General features: G+C 37.8%; 2 protein-coding genes across 4 annotated transcripts in view; both read left to right on the top strand.

Moving 5' to 3' along the window:
• Positions 1-1,479: 1,479 nt before the first annotated feature.
• clk4b (CDC-like kinase 4b) lies at positions 1,480-13,074 on the top strand. Of its 3 annotated transcripts, none has more exons than XM_079846700.1 (13): positions 1,493-1,586; positions 2,359-2,516; positions 6,219-6,438; positions 6,883-6,973; positions 7,615-7,681; positions 9,422-9,538; positions 9,632-9,798; positions 9,919-10,013; positions 10,600-10,729; positions 11,023-11,105; positions 11,192-11,271; positions 11,387-11,477; positions 12,406-13,074. In XM_079846700.1, the coding sequence occupies exons 2-13, from the start codon at positions 2,359-2,361 to the stop codon at positions 12,550-12,552; spliced, it is 1,446 nt and encodes a 481-aa protein (XP_079702826.1). In that variant the 5' UTR covers positions 1,493-1,586; the 3' UTR covers positions 12,553-13,074. The 3 variants fall into 3 exon arrangements, with proteins under 3 accessions (XP_079702828.1, XP_079702826.1, XP_079702827.1); XM_079846701.1 differs by lacking the exon at positions 1,493-1,586 and adding an exon at positions 1,938-2,050; XM_079846702.1 differs by lacking the exon at positions 6,883-6,973 and having other exon boundaries at positions 1,480-1,586; positions 12,406-12,726.
• Positions 13,075-13,907: 833 nt separating this feature from the next.
• Positions 13,908-14,884, top strand: part of col23a1b (collagen type XXIII alpha 1 chain b) — a 91,356-nt gene continuing 90,379 nt past the window's right edge. The window contains 1 exon segment of the mRNA XM_079847497.1: positions 13,908-14,498. Coding sequence (XP_079703623.1) covers positions 14,214-14,498 — 285 coding nt within the window. The 5' untranslated portion in view covers positions 13,908-14,213.

Below are 14,884 nucleotides of genomic sequence, written 5' to 3'. Positions count from 1 at the left end.
AGATATCCAGAAAATAGAAACCCAGTAAGTGATATTCTGAGATTTATATATATCTTAGCTTATATGAATACATATTTAATTGCCAACATCTTAAATGAGGATATTTCATAATAGTAACACTATGAATTTGATTTGAATGATTTTACTTACTTAGCCTAAAAACAATCATTTGGATCCATAAATCCCTGATTAGCAAATAGACACAACAACCTTTGATACATAATTCAACATAATACAATGTCACAGATCAATATTTTCCAGAGACACAAATGTTGATATTCAGATGAAATTACTAATTAAGATTTTGTGACTTAATCATGAGGGAAAAAAATGAGGCATCTTACCCTGCCATACAATCAGAGACGATTCATCTGGAGCAACTGGAGGTTAAAAGTCAGGCGGTTAAGTATTACTGTAAATACTGTAAATAAGTAAATACTGCAGTAAAATGTCAACTATATATTTGAGGGGGAGAATTGTTTATGACAGTGGAAAGTGTTTGTTCTTTTTTTATTGTTCAGTCAAGGTGACTGTGAACAGGAAAGGTGGAACTTCACAATTAAAGGGATAGTTAAAAGACCCAGACTCTCAGTCATCCCAGGGACACACTACAAAAAGGTAAATTTAACACTTCAATTATATACATTAAATAACATTATGTGTCGAATACAAGATGATTTGTTTTATATTTGGAAATGTCAGTACAATTTTTGAAGCAAAATCTTTTTTTTTTTGCCTACTTGGAATATCTTCTCATCAGACCCACTGCAGTTCCTTCATGGACCCCTAGAGGTCTACAGAATACTGAAATCCAGAATCCTGAAATTGGAAAACCTTGACTTTGTCATTCATATGACTATTTACAATATTGTTCATTAGTGTTTCTGTCAAGTGAAGAGTAACAATATAATTATAAAACATTTAACTGATTATACATAATGAATATGTAATTTCACTGGTGAATACAGAATAAGTATTAAGATGTATCAATAATAATAATTAGAATAAAAAGTTGTATTCATCAATCTTGTTTTGTGTATAAATTTAAAGATGTAGAAGAGTTTGCAGAGGAGGCGACAGGCTACTCTGCTCCGGGATTGTTTTATATAGGCTAACAGTTTCATAATCATCTTTAAACTTTGATTTATTTTTTTGAGACAACTTCTCCGACAAGAATAAAGAAAGGCCTGGTTTCATAGACAGGGCTTAGATTAAGCCAGGGTTAGGCCTTAGATCAATTAAGGCATTTAAGTAGCTTTCTTAAACGTGCCTTAGAAAAAAAAACACTACTGTTGTGCATCTTGAGACAAAACAATGGCAGTGACATATTTTAAGATATGTCAGAGCAAGTTGCTTTCAGTTAAGACAACTCAAAACATGCATTTTAGTCTGTGGCAGGAAAATCTTTCAATTCTAGTACCAAATTCACTCAAGAAGACTTGTGCTTTGTTGAGTGTTTACCCAGAAATCCTCGCCACCGGAAGCGGTTCTTGAATGTAAAGCGGAAGTCATATCATAAACGGCTACGGAGTTCAGTCTGGAAAGCAAAGTGTCTTATTTCACGATTTGAAAATAACAGGTGAAAGGTGAGTGCATTTAAGTTCAAATATGTAATATAAGACTGTCTTTTACAAGTTAATTAATTACCTCGAGGCTGCGGTGGTGACTAGTGTAACGTTAAGTGCCTTGCCTCTGCATGGATGCTAACGTTAACTGGCTAGCCACCCAAGAAAAACACTCAGACTTGAAGTCTTGTTTTTGATGAAAAATTAGATATTTCTGCGTTCTGGTCACTAACTTGAATAATTACATAATCCAGTTAGTGCACAGTCGCCTGGCATTGTCTCGTGAGTAGGTTTGTTTATATTAGAGGCAGAAGGGCGGTGGCGGCTAAAGCACGAGTGAGATTAACGTTAGCTCTTTGTGACCAGGCAACCAGAAAATGAAAGTTAGACTGCGACTGTAAACAAACAACCGTTTGATAGACGTCGTGACCAAATGACTGTATTTCTGCATTTACTGCGGGACATTCTGCGTTCAGTGTGCCTGGGTAAGTGTTGAAGCTTAATTTAGAGTAACTAAACCTAATCGATGTTTAATCTCTTGTAAATAAGTTATGTAATATCCGGATTTACTGCATGGTAAACTGCTCGGCTCAATTTTTAACAAGTCAAAACAACTGCAACAACGCGGCAACATGAAATTCAATAACTCGATCTGGAGCGGAGAGCTGCTGGCATCACCTCGGCTGTCTTGAATTTTACAACCCAGCGGGGTGTAGGGAATGTCCTGGGATAGTGTTTCCCCCGTCATTATTTTTATGACTTGGCCCTTTTTTTTCTATTCTGGTGTGTTGAGATGCGGCGATCTAAGCGGATGCGGTCTCCGGATGGCTGGATCGCGGAGTACAGCTGGGAGGAGAGGGTGGAGGTGCACAAGAGACCGAAGCGCAGCTCGCCCAGTGGGGAACGAGACCGGCAGCCCGGGCGAACACATCACTATAAAACATACGAGAGGTAAGACTGACTCATTCACTGTAAAGATATGAATAGAATTACACTGTGCATTTTCATTTTCTTTCAGTTGGACAAATGGACTTTATTTGATAGATTATTTGTTGTCTTATCCTGCATGTTTGCAGTGCCTTACAAGATGTAGTGTAGTGTTCTTGTACTCAAAGACAAACTGTCAGGGTGACAAGTGCTGTAATCGGGCCTGTCAGAGGCTCCTGATCTGTGCTCGCAATTCAGAGAATCCTGATGATGTAAAATCCTTCTGTCATTAAGACTGCAAGTGGGACTTGTTACAAAATTTATGTTGTGAGATTATGAAGGTTTCAGTGTATGTCCATAGTGCTGCCACTAAAGCTAATTGATGTTTCATTGCTTGTAACTAAAAAGTGATGTAATATTCGGTTCAGCTCAACTTTTACCAAGTCAAAACAACTACAATAACCCAGAAATATGGGAGGGTGATCTTCCCAAAATTTCATATCACGATCTAAATCGCGATTTTCCCAATTTCGAGAATATCCAGACTGGACTTAACTATTTGCACGATTTAAAACACAGTATTGCATTAAACAATCAGTTGGCAAAATGGTCCTCTTTTGAACTTTAAAACACTGCATAGTCTTCCCTGTATGAATTAAAAATGCATGATTCTTATTAAAACTACTAAAGTTATTCAGTCAAGAGCAGTGAGTGATTGTCTTTTTTCTTTTGACGTTAATGACACCGACAGCAGAAGGTGTTTACTTTAAGACCGAATGCATGGATCTAATATGACACGCATCCGATTTCTCTTCCAACTGTTTATTCACTGAAGACATAACTGACTGTCTTTATATAAATACTGTAGATAATGTAAATGTATTTTGATATATTTTTGCATATATTTGACCATTGCGCGCACCTACCTCAATTATACTTTGCCCTACCGTGTTCTGCTCCGTCTCGCAGCGCGCACAAAGCACGTGGGGATCGGTCTCTTTCACAGTTTAATGTGCTTTTAATAACTCTTTAAAATAAAGCATGTCCTGCAGTAGACTGCATTTTACGACAGTCACGTTACATGATTTGAGCGGCTACTCAATCCAATGATAAAACCGCTGAGGGACTAAGACAAGGACTTTATGCACTTGTGACGCACAAATAAAACATCGGGTGAAGAAAGAAATTTTACTAGCTTTTCTTTATTGCACAGACTGATGTTTCTTGATGGTACAAAGTTTAGTGGTCAACAAAGAATACGTCGTCCCTGCTCACCCCCTCTCCCTATCTCAATCAGTGAACAGGTGACTAATATTCACATTCCTACGTAATCCCGTGACCCCCCACCATGATCATGTGACAATCATAAAACATTAACTCTTTCATGTCTACTACAGACTGATTTAGAATTTAAGGTTAGGCTTTTAAGGAGAGGTGAAAGCACAACCCTTTAAAGGGAAGAAACTGCATGCGAATGATCATTTTATCTTGATTATCACATTTTCATATCGTTGGAAGCCAAAATTGAAACCTGAACTAAAATTTGATTCATTGCACAGCATTACTGCTGTTGAATTGTTTTCAAATGCGTCAACACACCTTAAAGACACATGATAGAGACACACGATAATTTGGCCAGTCAGCACAGCCATCTAGTAGGCAGTCATTGCTGTATTTTAACATTATTACGAGGAAATAAAAGATCACAATCTCTACGATTCACTTAAAGTAGATCGTGGATGTCTTCAAGATCATTCACAATATAAAATCGTCAGATCGCCCACCCCTACCCAGAAAGTTTTTGTGTGGATGTTTTTATACGGTAGGATGTTAAAAGCCATTTCATTAGCTTTCTTTTGTCCCACCCAGGCAATTTGAAGTGCAAACTGAGAGCTTGTAAAGGCTTGTTAACTCCAAGAATGATAACTATATTAGCACTACACCAGTGACGCATTCTGTAAATTTCTCTGTGTTATGTCGTCCAACACTTTAAAGTTGGCATGAAATACATTAAATGTTAAATACATTAAATGTTAAATGCATGTTATATAGGCTATCTTACTGTGAATGAATGTGTTTGTTTAATTGGGTCAAAATGTCATACCTGGATCTTCTAGTGAAAATGACTCCTCTGGTGACGTATCTTGGACTTCTCTAATCATTTAGTCCACTTAAATCATGCCCCTGCAATTTTGCGTTCATCTGTGGTAAAGTCCAGTCAACAACCAATGCATTGAACCAAGTGCCTGCCATCTATCTATCTATCTATCTATCTATCTATCTATCTATCTATCTATCTATCTATCTATCTATCTATCTCTCTCTCTCTCTCTCTCTCTCTCTCTCTCTCTCTCTCTCTCTCTCTCTCTCTCTCTCTCTCTCTCTCTCTCTCTCTCTCTCTCTCTCTCTCTCTCTCTCTCTCTCTCTCTCTCTCTCTCTCTCTCTCTCTCTCTCTCTCTCTCTCTCTCTCTCTCTATCTATCTATCTTTTGTTTGGTAAGCCCTTTCAAATACGTAATTATTAAATACGGAAGAAAGTGTTTGTCGCTACTTTCGTTTCATCCCGACTTTAAAAGCTCGAGCTAGATTCTAATTTGGCCGTCAATGTTTTTATCACTCATCAGGTGGGGAAAAAATAGTTCCGAAAGCTATTCCAGACTTATTTTTCCTGTCGTTATTTTTCTAGCTGTGGAGTGTAGATGCATTTATCCTCAAAGAATTAGAATAATTGCTCAATTTATAGTTATCGTTAGCATTATAATCATCGTCCTTGTTGTGAACGGGCCTTAAATCTGCACTTATTTTTCTAATGCAGAAAATATGCAGACTTGATGATATTCTTTAAAAAAGGATGTTATGAATAGACAGCTACGCAACTACCAATTTGATGCTTCATAAAGTTCATAAAGAGATCGCAAAACGAATCCATATGAATTGAGCGGTTTAGTCCAAATTTTCTGAAGAGACTCGATAGATTTATACGGTGAGCAGATTGAATTTGGGCTTTATCACATTTAAACATTGATCAGCGAACATAAACAGCTCAACCGAACCTGCTTGCTGCGCAAGAACAAACCTTATTGGTTCTTGCGGAAGCTCAAACGTGCTGTGTAACACAAGAATAAACCTCATTGGTTCTTGCATATCAAGATGAGCTTCCATTTACCACAACTGATGTGTGAGTCGATGAATGTTTAGATGTGAATAAAAGCCTAAATTCGATCTGTTCATCATATAAAGCATCGAAAGGATATTCATCAAAACACAGAATTCTCATTTTTGGGTGAAGTAACACCCTAAAATTTCACTGGTCAGGAAGGCTTCAAGTTGTCACAGAACGTTCTGCTACTCTACTATGCTACAGGCTGACAGCTGTGACTTGGACCATAAGTTGTTTAAATCAAACACAGCAACACTCAGGCATCCGATCAGATTTACTGCTTCGACATTGACAGGTTAAAGCATCGCTTTCACTCATAACTGCTCTCTCGGAGTTAGTTTCTGTGGCTCTTTCTAAGTATAGCTTGTTCTTGAACTCCACTCTTTCGAGAAGACACTTGATGCTTTCAGCACCCAGCAGATCACGATTCAGCATTCCTTACTCCCTGCTGAAAGGGTTGATAAATTGCAGCAAAGTGAAAGCCACTTATAAATTTAGCTGTCAAAATCTCATTGTCATTCGATGTAGAGCTGTGTCATCTTCCTCACTGATGCTTGTTTTTGTTAGGTGTCACATTAGCTCCAAGAGGCTGGAGTGCCGAGAGCGCAGGGCCAGAGAGGCCACTCCGGAGCATGGCGATTATAAGGGTCAGGTAGACCCGGTCAGCGAGACGGAGAGGGAGAAAGACGGCAAGCATTACAGCCAGTCGTCCGCACGCAGCGGGCGCAGTCGACGCAGCAGCAGAGAGCACCAACGTTCACGCCACCCCAGTCCCTCCTCAAACTCGGTAAACCATTTGTCATTATTTTTACTTAGCTGATGCATTTGTTAATGTTTCTAAAATCCAGATTTACCGTAGTAACCATCCGCTGTATACTTGCAGTATTAGGTGGTCAAGGAATCAGTTGATTTTCACTTGATCTACACTCATTGGTTGCAGAAATGGCTATTTGTTGATTGGTTGAGGGTCATGAACAGAATTAGCTGCACTTCAAAGAAAGTTGTTTCTTGTCTGAAAATGTGTTGCCATGTCTTTCTTCTGTAACACACACTATGGTGGCCCTGTGCCGTTGCTTGGCGATGAATTTGAATTTGCTGCTGCCGCCGTGGCCTGGCGTGGGGGTCCGAATCACTCCCTCCCCTTCATCCAACCCCCCCTCGCTGAATGAATGAATGATGCGTACGGGCCTGATTCTGACTGGTGTTTGATGGTGGTGATGATGTACCCCAGAGAAGTCATCGCAGGAAAAGAACCAAGAGTATTGAGGATGATGAGGAGGGTCACCTGGTCTATCACAATGGAGACATGCTAAGAGCAAGATGTATAGAACACAAACCTTTCTCTATATAACTGTCTGTTCTGTGTCTATTAGTGGGACAATTCAGCCTACACTTGGGGGTTATAAGGGGACCTTTGAAGACTTCTAATATTAACCACTTAGAATTTAACTTTCATGTGTGAAACTTTAATTTGGCACAGAATTTTATAGGCTACTCAATGAATATGATTTAATGAGCTTGTTTAAGGGATAGTTCACCCAAAAATGAAAATTCTGTCATTAATTACTCACCCTCATGTTGTTCTAAACTTGTAAGACTTTCGTTCATCTTCGGAACGCAAATGAAGATCTTTGATGAAATCTGAGAGCTTTTTGTCCCTCTGTTGACAGCTACGCAACTGCAACTTTGACACCTCAAAAAGTTCATAAAGTGATCGCAAAACGAATCCCTATGAATTGAGTGGTTTAGTCCAAATTTTCTGAAGAGACTTCATATGTGTTCTGAAGATAAATGAAAGTCTTACGTGTTTGGAATGACAACAGGCTAATTAATGATAGAATTTTCATTTTTGTGTGAACTATCCGTTTAAGTACCTGTTAGTAATGTAAAATCTATGCTTTTGTATGTTGCATCATCCAGTCACAAAGCCTTACTTATGATTGCTTCTTTACCCTGTTTATAGATGAGATTGTAGGAACTCTGGGCGAAGGAGCCTTTGGAAAAGTGGTGCAGTGCCTCGATCACTCAAAGTAAGCCAGATTCTGTGACTTCTTTGTCATACATATTTTTTTCTTTTAACATTTGCTATGTTTACATGCACCAAAATAATTTGGCAAGTATGTAAATGCTTAAATATATATAAAAAAATTCCTTGAATGTGTATGTTTACTTGAGTCTTTTTATAATAATATCTGTTTACATATGCACATTTGTAAAAAGTAAAACGTGTTTATTTACATCTTACAAACCAGCCAGTGGAGGAGACTGAACATTTACTAAATATTTGCTTCATAGTTTCTGCTATAGTTCTGCTGTCTAAAATTTAAGTGACATTAATATTAACTACTTTTTAATTGAACTGTTATCTGTGTCACGTTTCAATCGTGATGGTATTCAGGAAAACTGCACTCTTGGTCATGTTATGTTGCTTAACTGTGTCATATGCTATAATATAAAAAAGGCAGTATGTTAAATGAGTTTCTTTGTGTGTGCTGTACTCATTTGTTTCGATTTCTTCTCGAGGCTGCGTGAGCCTCAACAGCGCAACCTTGTTACTGTCAGTACATTATACATTTATGTATTATTATCTACCATCAATCGCCACTTAGACTAAATGTGAAAATCAGAATACTTCTTGCGCTTTTTGTGATTGCCTAGTTTTTTGTTTTTTTTACTGACATTTTGATCAGGCTACTTGTCCGTAAAATTCTTTCACTTAAAAAATCTTCAAAAAAATCAACTTGTCCCTGACCAGCGTTAATGTCCAGCCATGTACTGTAGGATCTCAGTTGTCATTTAATGTCAGACTTTATGGCAGTCAAGACGCATTAAAAACAGATGCACGCAAGAAGACTCGTCGAGTTTTACATCATAAATCTGTGACATGGTCAGTGACGTGAGCATGCATGTGGGATAGAAATGGTGACTTGCAAACAAAAACAATCTCTAGCATTAATTTTGATCATGGCTTTTTCTTTGAATCTTTTAGCATTCTCAAAAATGGTCTCGGACAGCCAAAAAAAAAAAAGCCTAAAAACGTAACATGTGAACCCAAAATAAATCTAGCATGAGAACAGAACAGAGCAAGTTTACCGTTACGACATGGAGGAAAGTACAGAAACAGGGAAGGTGAATTGAGGACAGGATAAGGACTTCAACATTCATGGAATATTTTGAATACAGGAGAGATGATCTATCACAGAGCCAGGTAATTTGCAAGACCTGTCAAACTATTGCTGCGGCAAAACAGAGTAGGAGTCATTCACAGAGGACGTGTGTTTGCGGTTAAAAACATGAGACGCAGGCCTAGAGATTGCGCACAATTGGTTAGACAATCGTATAGCGCTTTTACATAGAAAAGCAATGGCACATTTCGAACCATGTGAACAAAAATACATGCATTTGCAAACTGCACAACATACGAAAAGAGTTCAAAAAGGCATAAAGAAATAACCGTTTCATTTATGCAAAGATATGGTTGCAGCATCGTCAAAGCCTGCTTTATTGATTAACGTCTGATATATTAATCAGCTTTCCTTTTAGGTATGTCATCGAGACAAAAATGTTAATTATACTCACGGTGGCTTTCTCCAGCTCTGAATGTAGTGGCTTGGGATCTGTGCATGTGCGGAAATGCATAAATGCACATGTAAACATAAATGCAAAGTATAGGCTTCATATAAAGAGAACTTTCAGAATCTGAAATCAGATTTGAGTGATTCGCATTAACAAAAATGCATGTAAGCATACCTTGTTTCTTTTGTTTGCAGAGGTAGTGCACGAGTGGCTTTGAAGATCATCAAAAATATTGAGCGTTACCGTGAGGCAGCCATGTCAGAAGTTGATGTGCTTGAGCGGATAAATTCGCTTGATGGCGAAAAAAGATTGTGAGTATTTGACTCCAGGGTAGAAATACTTTGTAAAATTGACAGAAGTTTTCGGATGGAGCAGTGTAATAACTTACCTCTATTTCTTTGCAGTGCATGTGTCCGGATGCTAGACTGGTTCGATCATCACGGCCACATCTGCATAGTGTTTGAGCTGCTGGGACTGAGCACATACGACTTCCTGAAGGAGAATGGGTTCATGCCCTTCTCACTGAACCAGATCAGACTCATGGCAGATCAGATCTTCAGAGCCGTGCACTGTGAGTATATATGTATGCATCACTGATACAGATCCTTGTTAAGCACCATTTCATAGAAAATCACTAAATCTGTTTCATAATAGTGATAAATCACTTTATTATACACCTTGTTTCCATCAGTTCTGCATCGAAATAAGTTGACGCACACTGACCTTAAGCCTGAAAACATTCTCTTTGTGGACTCCAACTATGACATTAACTATAACTTCAAGATGGTGAGTAAAAGTACATGATAAAAGTTTGGGGTCAGTAAGATTTGTATATGGTTTTGAAAGAAATTAATACTTTTACTGATTCAGCAAGGATGTATTAAATTGATGAACAGTGGAAGTAAATGCATTTATAATGTTACAAAAGATTTCTATTTCAATTAAATGCTGGTCTTTTGAAGTTTATATATATTAAAGAATCTTGAAAAAAATGTATCACGTTTTCTCAAGAATATTAAGCAGCACAACTGTTTTCAATATTGATAATAGTAAGAAATGAGTATCTATCAGCATATTAGAATGATTTCTGAAGGATCATGTGAGTATTGATGCTGAAACTTTGAGCTTTGCCATTACAGGAATAAATTTAAAATACAATTTCTATGTATTAACATATATAGAATTTAACATATAAATTAAGTTACTGTTTTATTGTTGGTCAAATAAATGCAGTTTTAGTAAGAGACTTCTTCAAAAACATTACAAATTCTTACAACCCTGAACTTTTGAACAGTAGTGTTATGTCTGTTTAGAAGATAAGTGTTGATTTATAGTGAGGAGGGGATGCTGACCGTAATGTTCATTGTTACAGAAGCGAGATGAGAGGACCTTGAAGAGGTTGGATGTGAAAGTGGTGGACTTTGGCAATGCCACCTATGACCATGAGCATCACACCTCTTTGGTGTCAACCCGCCACTACAGAGCTCCGGAAGTTATTTTGGGTGAACTATTTGTACTATTCTATCCACCAGTTTCACAGACAAGGCTTAAGCCCCAGACTAAAATACATGTTTGAGCTGTTTTAAGTAATATGTCAGTGTCATTGTTTTGTCTCAAGTTGCACACAAGTAATGTTTTTTTCTAAGGCATGTTTAGAAAACCTATTTAAATGTCCTAATTGAACTAAGGCCTAATCCTGGCTTAATCTAAACCTTGTCTGTGAAACCAGGCCTTTACCTTTAAAAAAATGTGTGCATGATTTTGTAAATTGCTAAATGTTGATCTCTTCTGGCAGAACTGGGCTGGAACCAGGCATGTGACGTGTGGAGTTTGGGCTGCATCCTGATTGAGTTCTATCTGGGATTAACATTATTTCAAGTATGAAATTTTGCATACAAGCGTTACCAAATGCCACGTAGCATGATTTTAAATGCAGCGAACTTACAGAAACTTGCTCTTTTCAGACTCATGACAGTAAGGAGCATCTGGCCATGATGGAGAAGGTTCTAGGCCCCATACCTACATACCTACTCCAGAAAACTAGGTGCAGTATTTTAACATGAGACTAGTTTACGTTGCTTGTTTCTAGTTGCAAGTTTATCATGTGATTTTGAGATTTATGCAATCTCTCTTTGACTCTGACTGCGCTTCATTGTCAGGAAGCGGCGCTATGTGCATCATGACAAACTGGACTGGGACGAGCACAGCTCAGCAGGGAGATACGTGAGGAAACACTGTAAACCTCTAAAGGTAAAGAACATTGACTACTGAACACTACTAAATTCTCAAATCCTAAAATCTTGATTATATTATGCTAGGACTGCCCCATAATAGTCGACTAGATGAGGCTTAGTTGATCAATTTTATTAGTTGGATAGTCATAGAAAAAAAAAAAAATCAACAGGAAGTGGTGAAATCACGCAGTCCATGAGGGACAGATCATTAACGGCGGGTCCTTGTGGAAATTACAGGATGTCTGGCAGGAAATCCAAACGTTCGCCTATCATCCATCGACCTTGGCTTATCTTTTGAAACATTTAAATAGTAGCAACTTTACATAACTCTAACGTTAACCTAGATAAATGTGTGCTATTATTAGGTGCATATCCAAGTGTTTGTGTGGAAGCTAAATTATAGGCATGGAGGCGCCGGCACGATCACTTGCATTTTTTTCCTGATATCAGCGGAAACAACTGAAAATAATCTGTCGTGTTTGTTCATTGTGTAAACTCACAATAACAACAGAACGTTGTGCATTTGTAAAATAAAGAAAACAAACAGGATGCACTTTCTTCAGTCTCCCTGAACTGCAGCGCGTCGCATGAACTGAAAGTCTGCGTATTAGTCGGCTAATGGCTGAAATGAACGACAACTAGTCGACTAGAAAGATCTTTAGTCGGGACAGCCCTATATTATGCTGCAATGCTAATAATGACTCCTTTTTTTTAATCTGTAAACCATTTAGTATAATTTCTATAGCATCAGAGTTGTATTTGATCAATTTGTTCTATTTATATGCACAAGTACAAAATGTTAGAGGTTTTTGGAATGGAAATACTGCATTGATGGTTGTTTTCTGTTGATTGCTCTGCATGTTTAACAGTATGTAACTGAGACATACTGCTGTTTGAGTTGCCTAGATGAGAATAATGTTGTTGAATCTTTGCTCCGTACGCAGCAATACATGTCCTCTAAAACCCCGGACCACGAGCTGCTTTTTGACCTGCTGCAGAAGATGATGGAGTATGATTCATCCAAACGAATCACCCTGGAGCAGGCCATCGGACATCCCTTTTTCAATCCGTTAAGAAAAGAGAGAAAGTGACTCGAAGGCGACATCGAATGAACATTACTGCTCCCAGGGAGACTCCTGCTGACTGTATCAGTCTGCTTTAAGACTGCCTGCTTCATTACCTCTGTCCGTATTTATTGGCATTTTGAATATAGGGGCCAAATTCCTCTGTACTTTTGACAAATTAAACTTGAATGATTTGAATGCACACCATTGTTGTCTATTTATTTTGTCATTCTTATTGATAATAGTGAGCAATTACAGTGTATTGGAGTGCATTAGGCATTTTTATTATTAAAATTCATCTATCATTAGGCAACAGGAAAACGGACCGGTGATATAATGTCTCTCCTGCAGATGGCACCATAAGCTCTTCTAGTTCTGCAGTCTTTTTGTTAATGTTTGCTGTAATGGACAGCATATGGACATCATGTGGGGAAAATCTCGAGATTTCGCAATATGTAAAGCAAATTATATTGGCTGCAACCCTAATATGTGTTCTTTATTACAGACGGATAAAAACAATACTTTGTGCAATAAACCACTCCTAATTGGACATTTACAGGGTCATGTCATGTATGCACACACAAAAAAATGTTCTTGATGTCTTTCTTTGACCCTTGTGTTCCATAGACCGAGTTTTGAACAACGCATCATAAGTAGGCTACATTTCATCTTTATCGGCAGTAAGTACGTTTTGCACAAACCAAATTGTATTTTGTCCATAGTGAGGTAACGTCTTTTGGACCTCTAGTGGTTGAAGCATAAACTTACAAGTTACTTGAGGAAGAACAATGGTTTAGTGCCTACTTGAGCTTTCATGCCATCACAAACAAAATAAATAACAGAAAAAAGCAAGAAAGAGAAAGATGGATAGCCTAAGAAAAATCTACGTCAAATATTTGGTTATAAATTTTCACTATGTTGGAGGATGACGATGCAAATATAAAGAAAATTGTTGTCCTTTATTTAAGGACATCACGTAAAAGACTAAAGGTTTTTGATGTACTTGCTCATTAATAAAAAAAAATCTGCAACATTCCATAAAAAAATAAGAATAGTCGATTTCAATTCCATGGTGACTTGTTTTTAAACAGTATAGTTTTTGTTTATTTGTGTTTTTGTTTATTTGTGTTTATATTTGTGATGTGTGGTAATAATAAAGTGATAAATATTAATAGTTCTTATACTTCCATCAACGCGCAACCTGACTTGTAGCCTAATCTTGTGTTACTGAAACTATTGGAAACTGAAACTTGAATCACATACTTGCATAGTAAAAGAATAGAAAACCTACTCTCAAAACCCACCGTCAATCTTTTGTTTTGGCTTTTGACCTTTGGGTCTGGGAGGGGAGAAGACACTTGCGCGCACACGCAATTCGCACAACTGTCGTTTACATTGATTTGTTTACGGTAGTTGAGCAGCGAGGAAGGGGCTGACTAGAGAGAGACACTTCAGAGGGAAACAACTTAACCTGCGCTCGAGACGGAGAGAAGCGCGCGACCATCAGCTCGTCTCGCGCAGCAGACTCTCAGTAGTACACGCTCTCTTCTAGTGTGCGTCACATCGTCGCGTCTCCTGTCAGCCGCAGTTACGCAGAAGCCACAAACTCCACTTTACTGAAATAAAGAGCTACTCGTGTTTCAAAAAAGGATTCAAGAACAAGGATACTATTTTGTCAGATAACCATAATGCCAAAAATGGTTTCAACTGGGGATTCAAAAGATGTGTCAAAGACATCAAAAGGCAATGGACATCACACATCACAGATATTTCACTGCTTAACAACCCTCGTATGTTTTATGCTGTCGGCGTCTTCGGTGGCAGTTTGTCTGTTTATGAACGTCAAAACTTCTCATCTTGAGCGTAAAGTTGAGCTTCTGGAGATGGAGAGACTGTCTGTGATTCAACCTGTGCACGCGACATTGGATGCGCACGCGACTCTTTGGGATGCCATAGAGAAACTTGTGCAAGAGGTGAGTGAGGCGACTTTTAAAAAAACATTCTTGCCTACTTTTATGAACATTGAATGAAAATGAGGCAATTTATCTGGCTTTCAGTTTGGTTTTATATTGCATTATGTGTTTAGAACACATTATTATGCGACTAAAAGTGAAATTAATTAGAGAATAGCTGTTCATACTATAAACGTTTAGATTTGTCTCATGTGTTTTCCCCATAGGCTATTTTGAATTACGCGTTGCTTTGTCTTATAAGATTAAATAAAATCTGTCAATTTAAACCAAAATATTGTTGGTTTAACTTAAAAAATTAATTTAATTTAGTAAGTAACCTGGTTGCCTTTAAGTTAATTGAAATGAAAAAAAAAACATTTAGTTAATACAATGAAGGAGTGGTTTAA

Source organism: Squalius cephalus (genome assembly GCF_949319135.1).
Source record: "Squalius cephalus genome assembly, chromosome: 17".
Classification (NCBI taxonomy): Eukaryota; Metazoa; Chordata; class Actinopteri; order Cypriniformes; family Leuciscidae; genus Squalius; species Squalius cephalus.
Note: the sequence above shows the minus strand (reverse complement) of the source record. Positions and strands in the feature narration are given on the sequence as shown.

Bases quoted from the DNA above. Each gene is read 5' to 3' on its own strand.
- clk4b (XM_079846700.1), top strand. From the start codon at position 2,359: ATGCGGCGATCTAAGCGGATGCGGTCTCCGGATGGCTGGATCGCGGAG. The intron at 10,730-11,022 runs GTGAACTATTTG...CTCTTCTGGCAG, and splicing joins AGCTCCGGAAGTTATTTTGG to AACTGGGCTGGAACCAGGCA. The intron at 11,478-12,405 runs GTAAAGAACATT...CTCCGTACGCAG, and splicing joins AACACTGTAAACCTCTAAAG to CAATACATGTCCTCTAAAAC.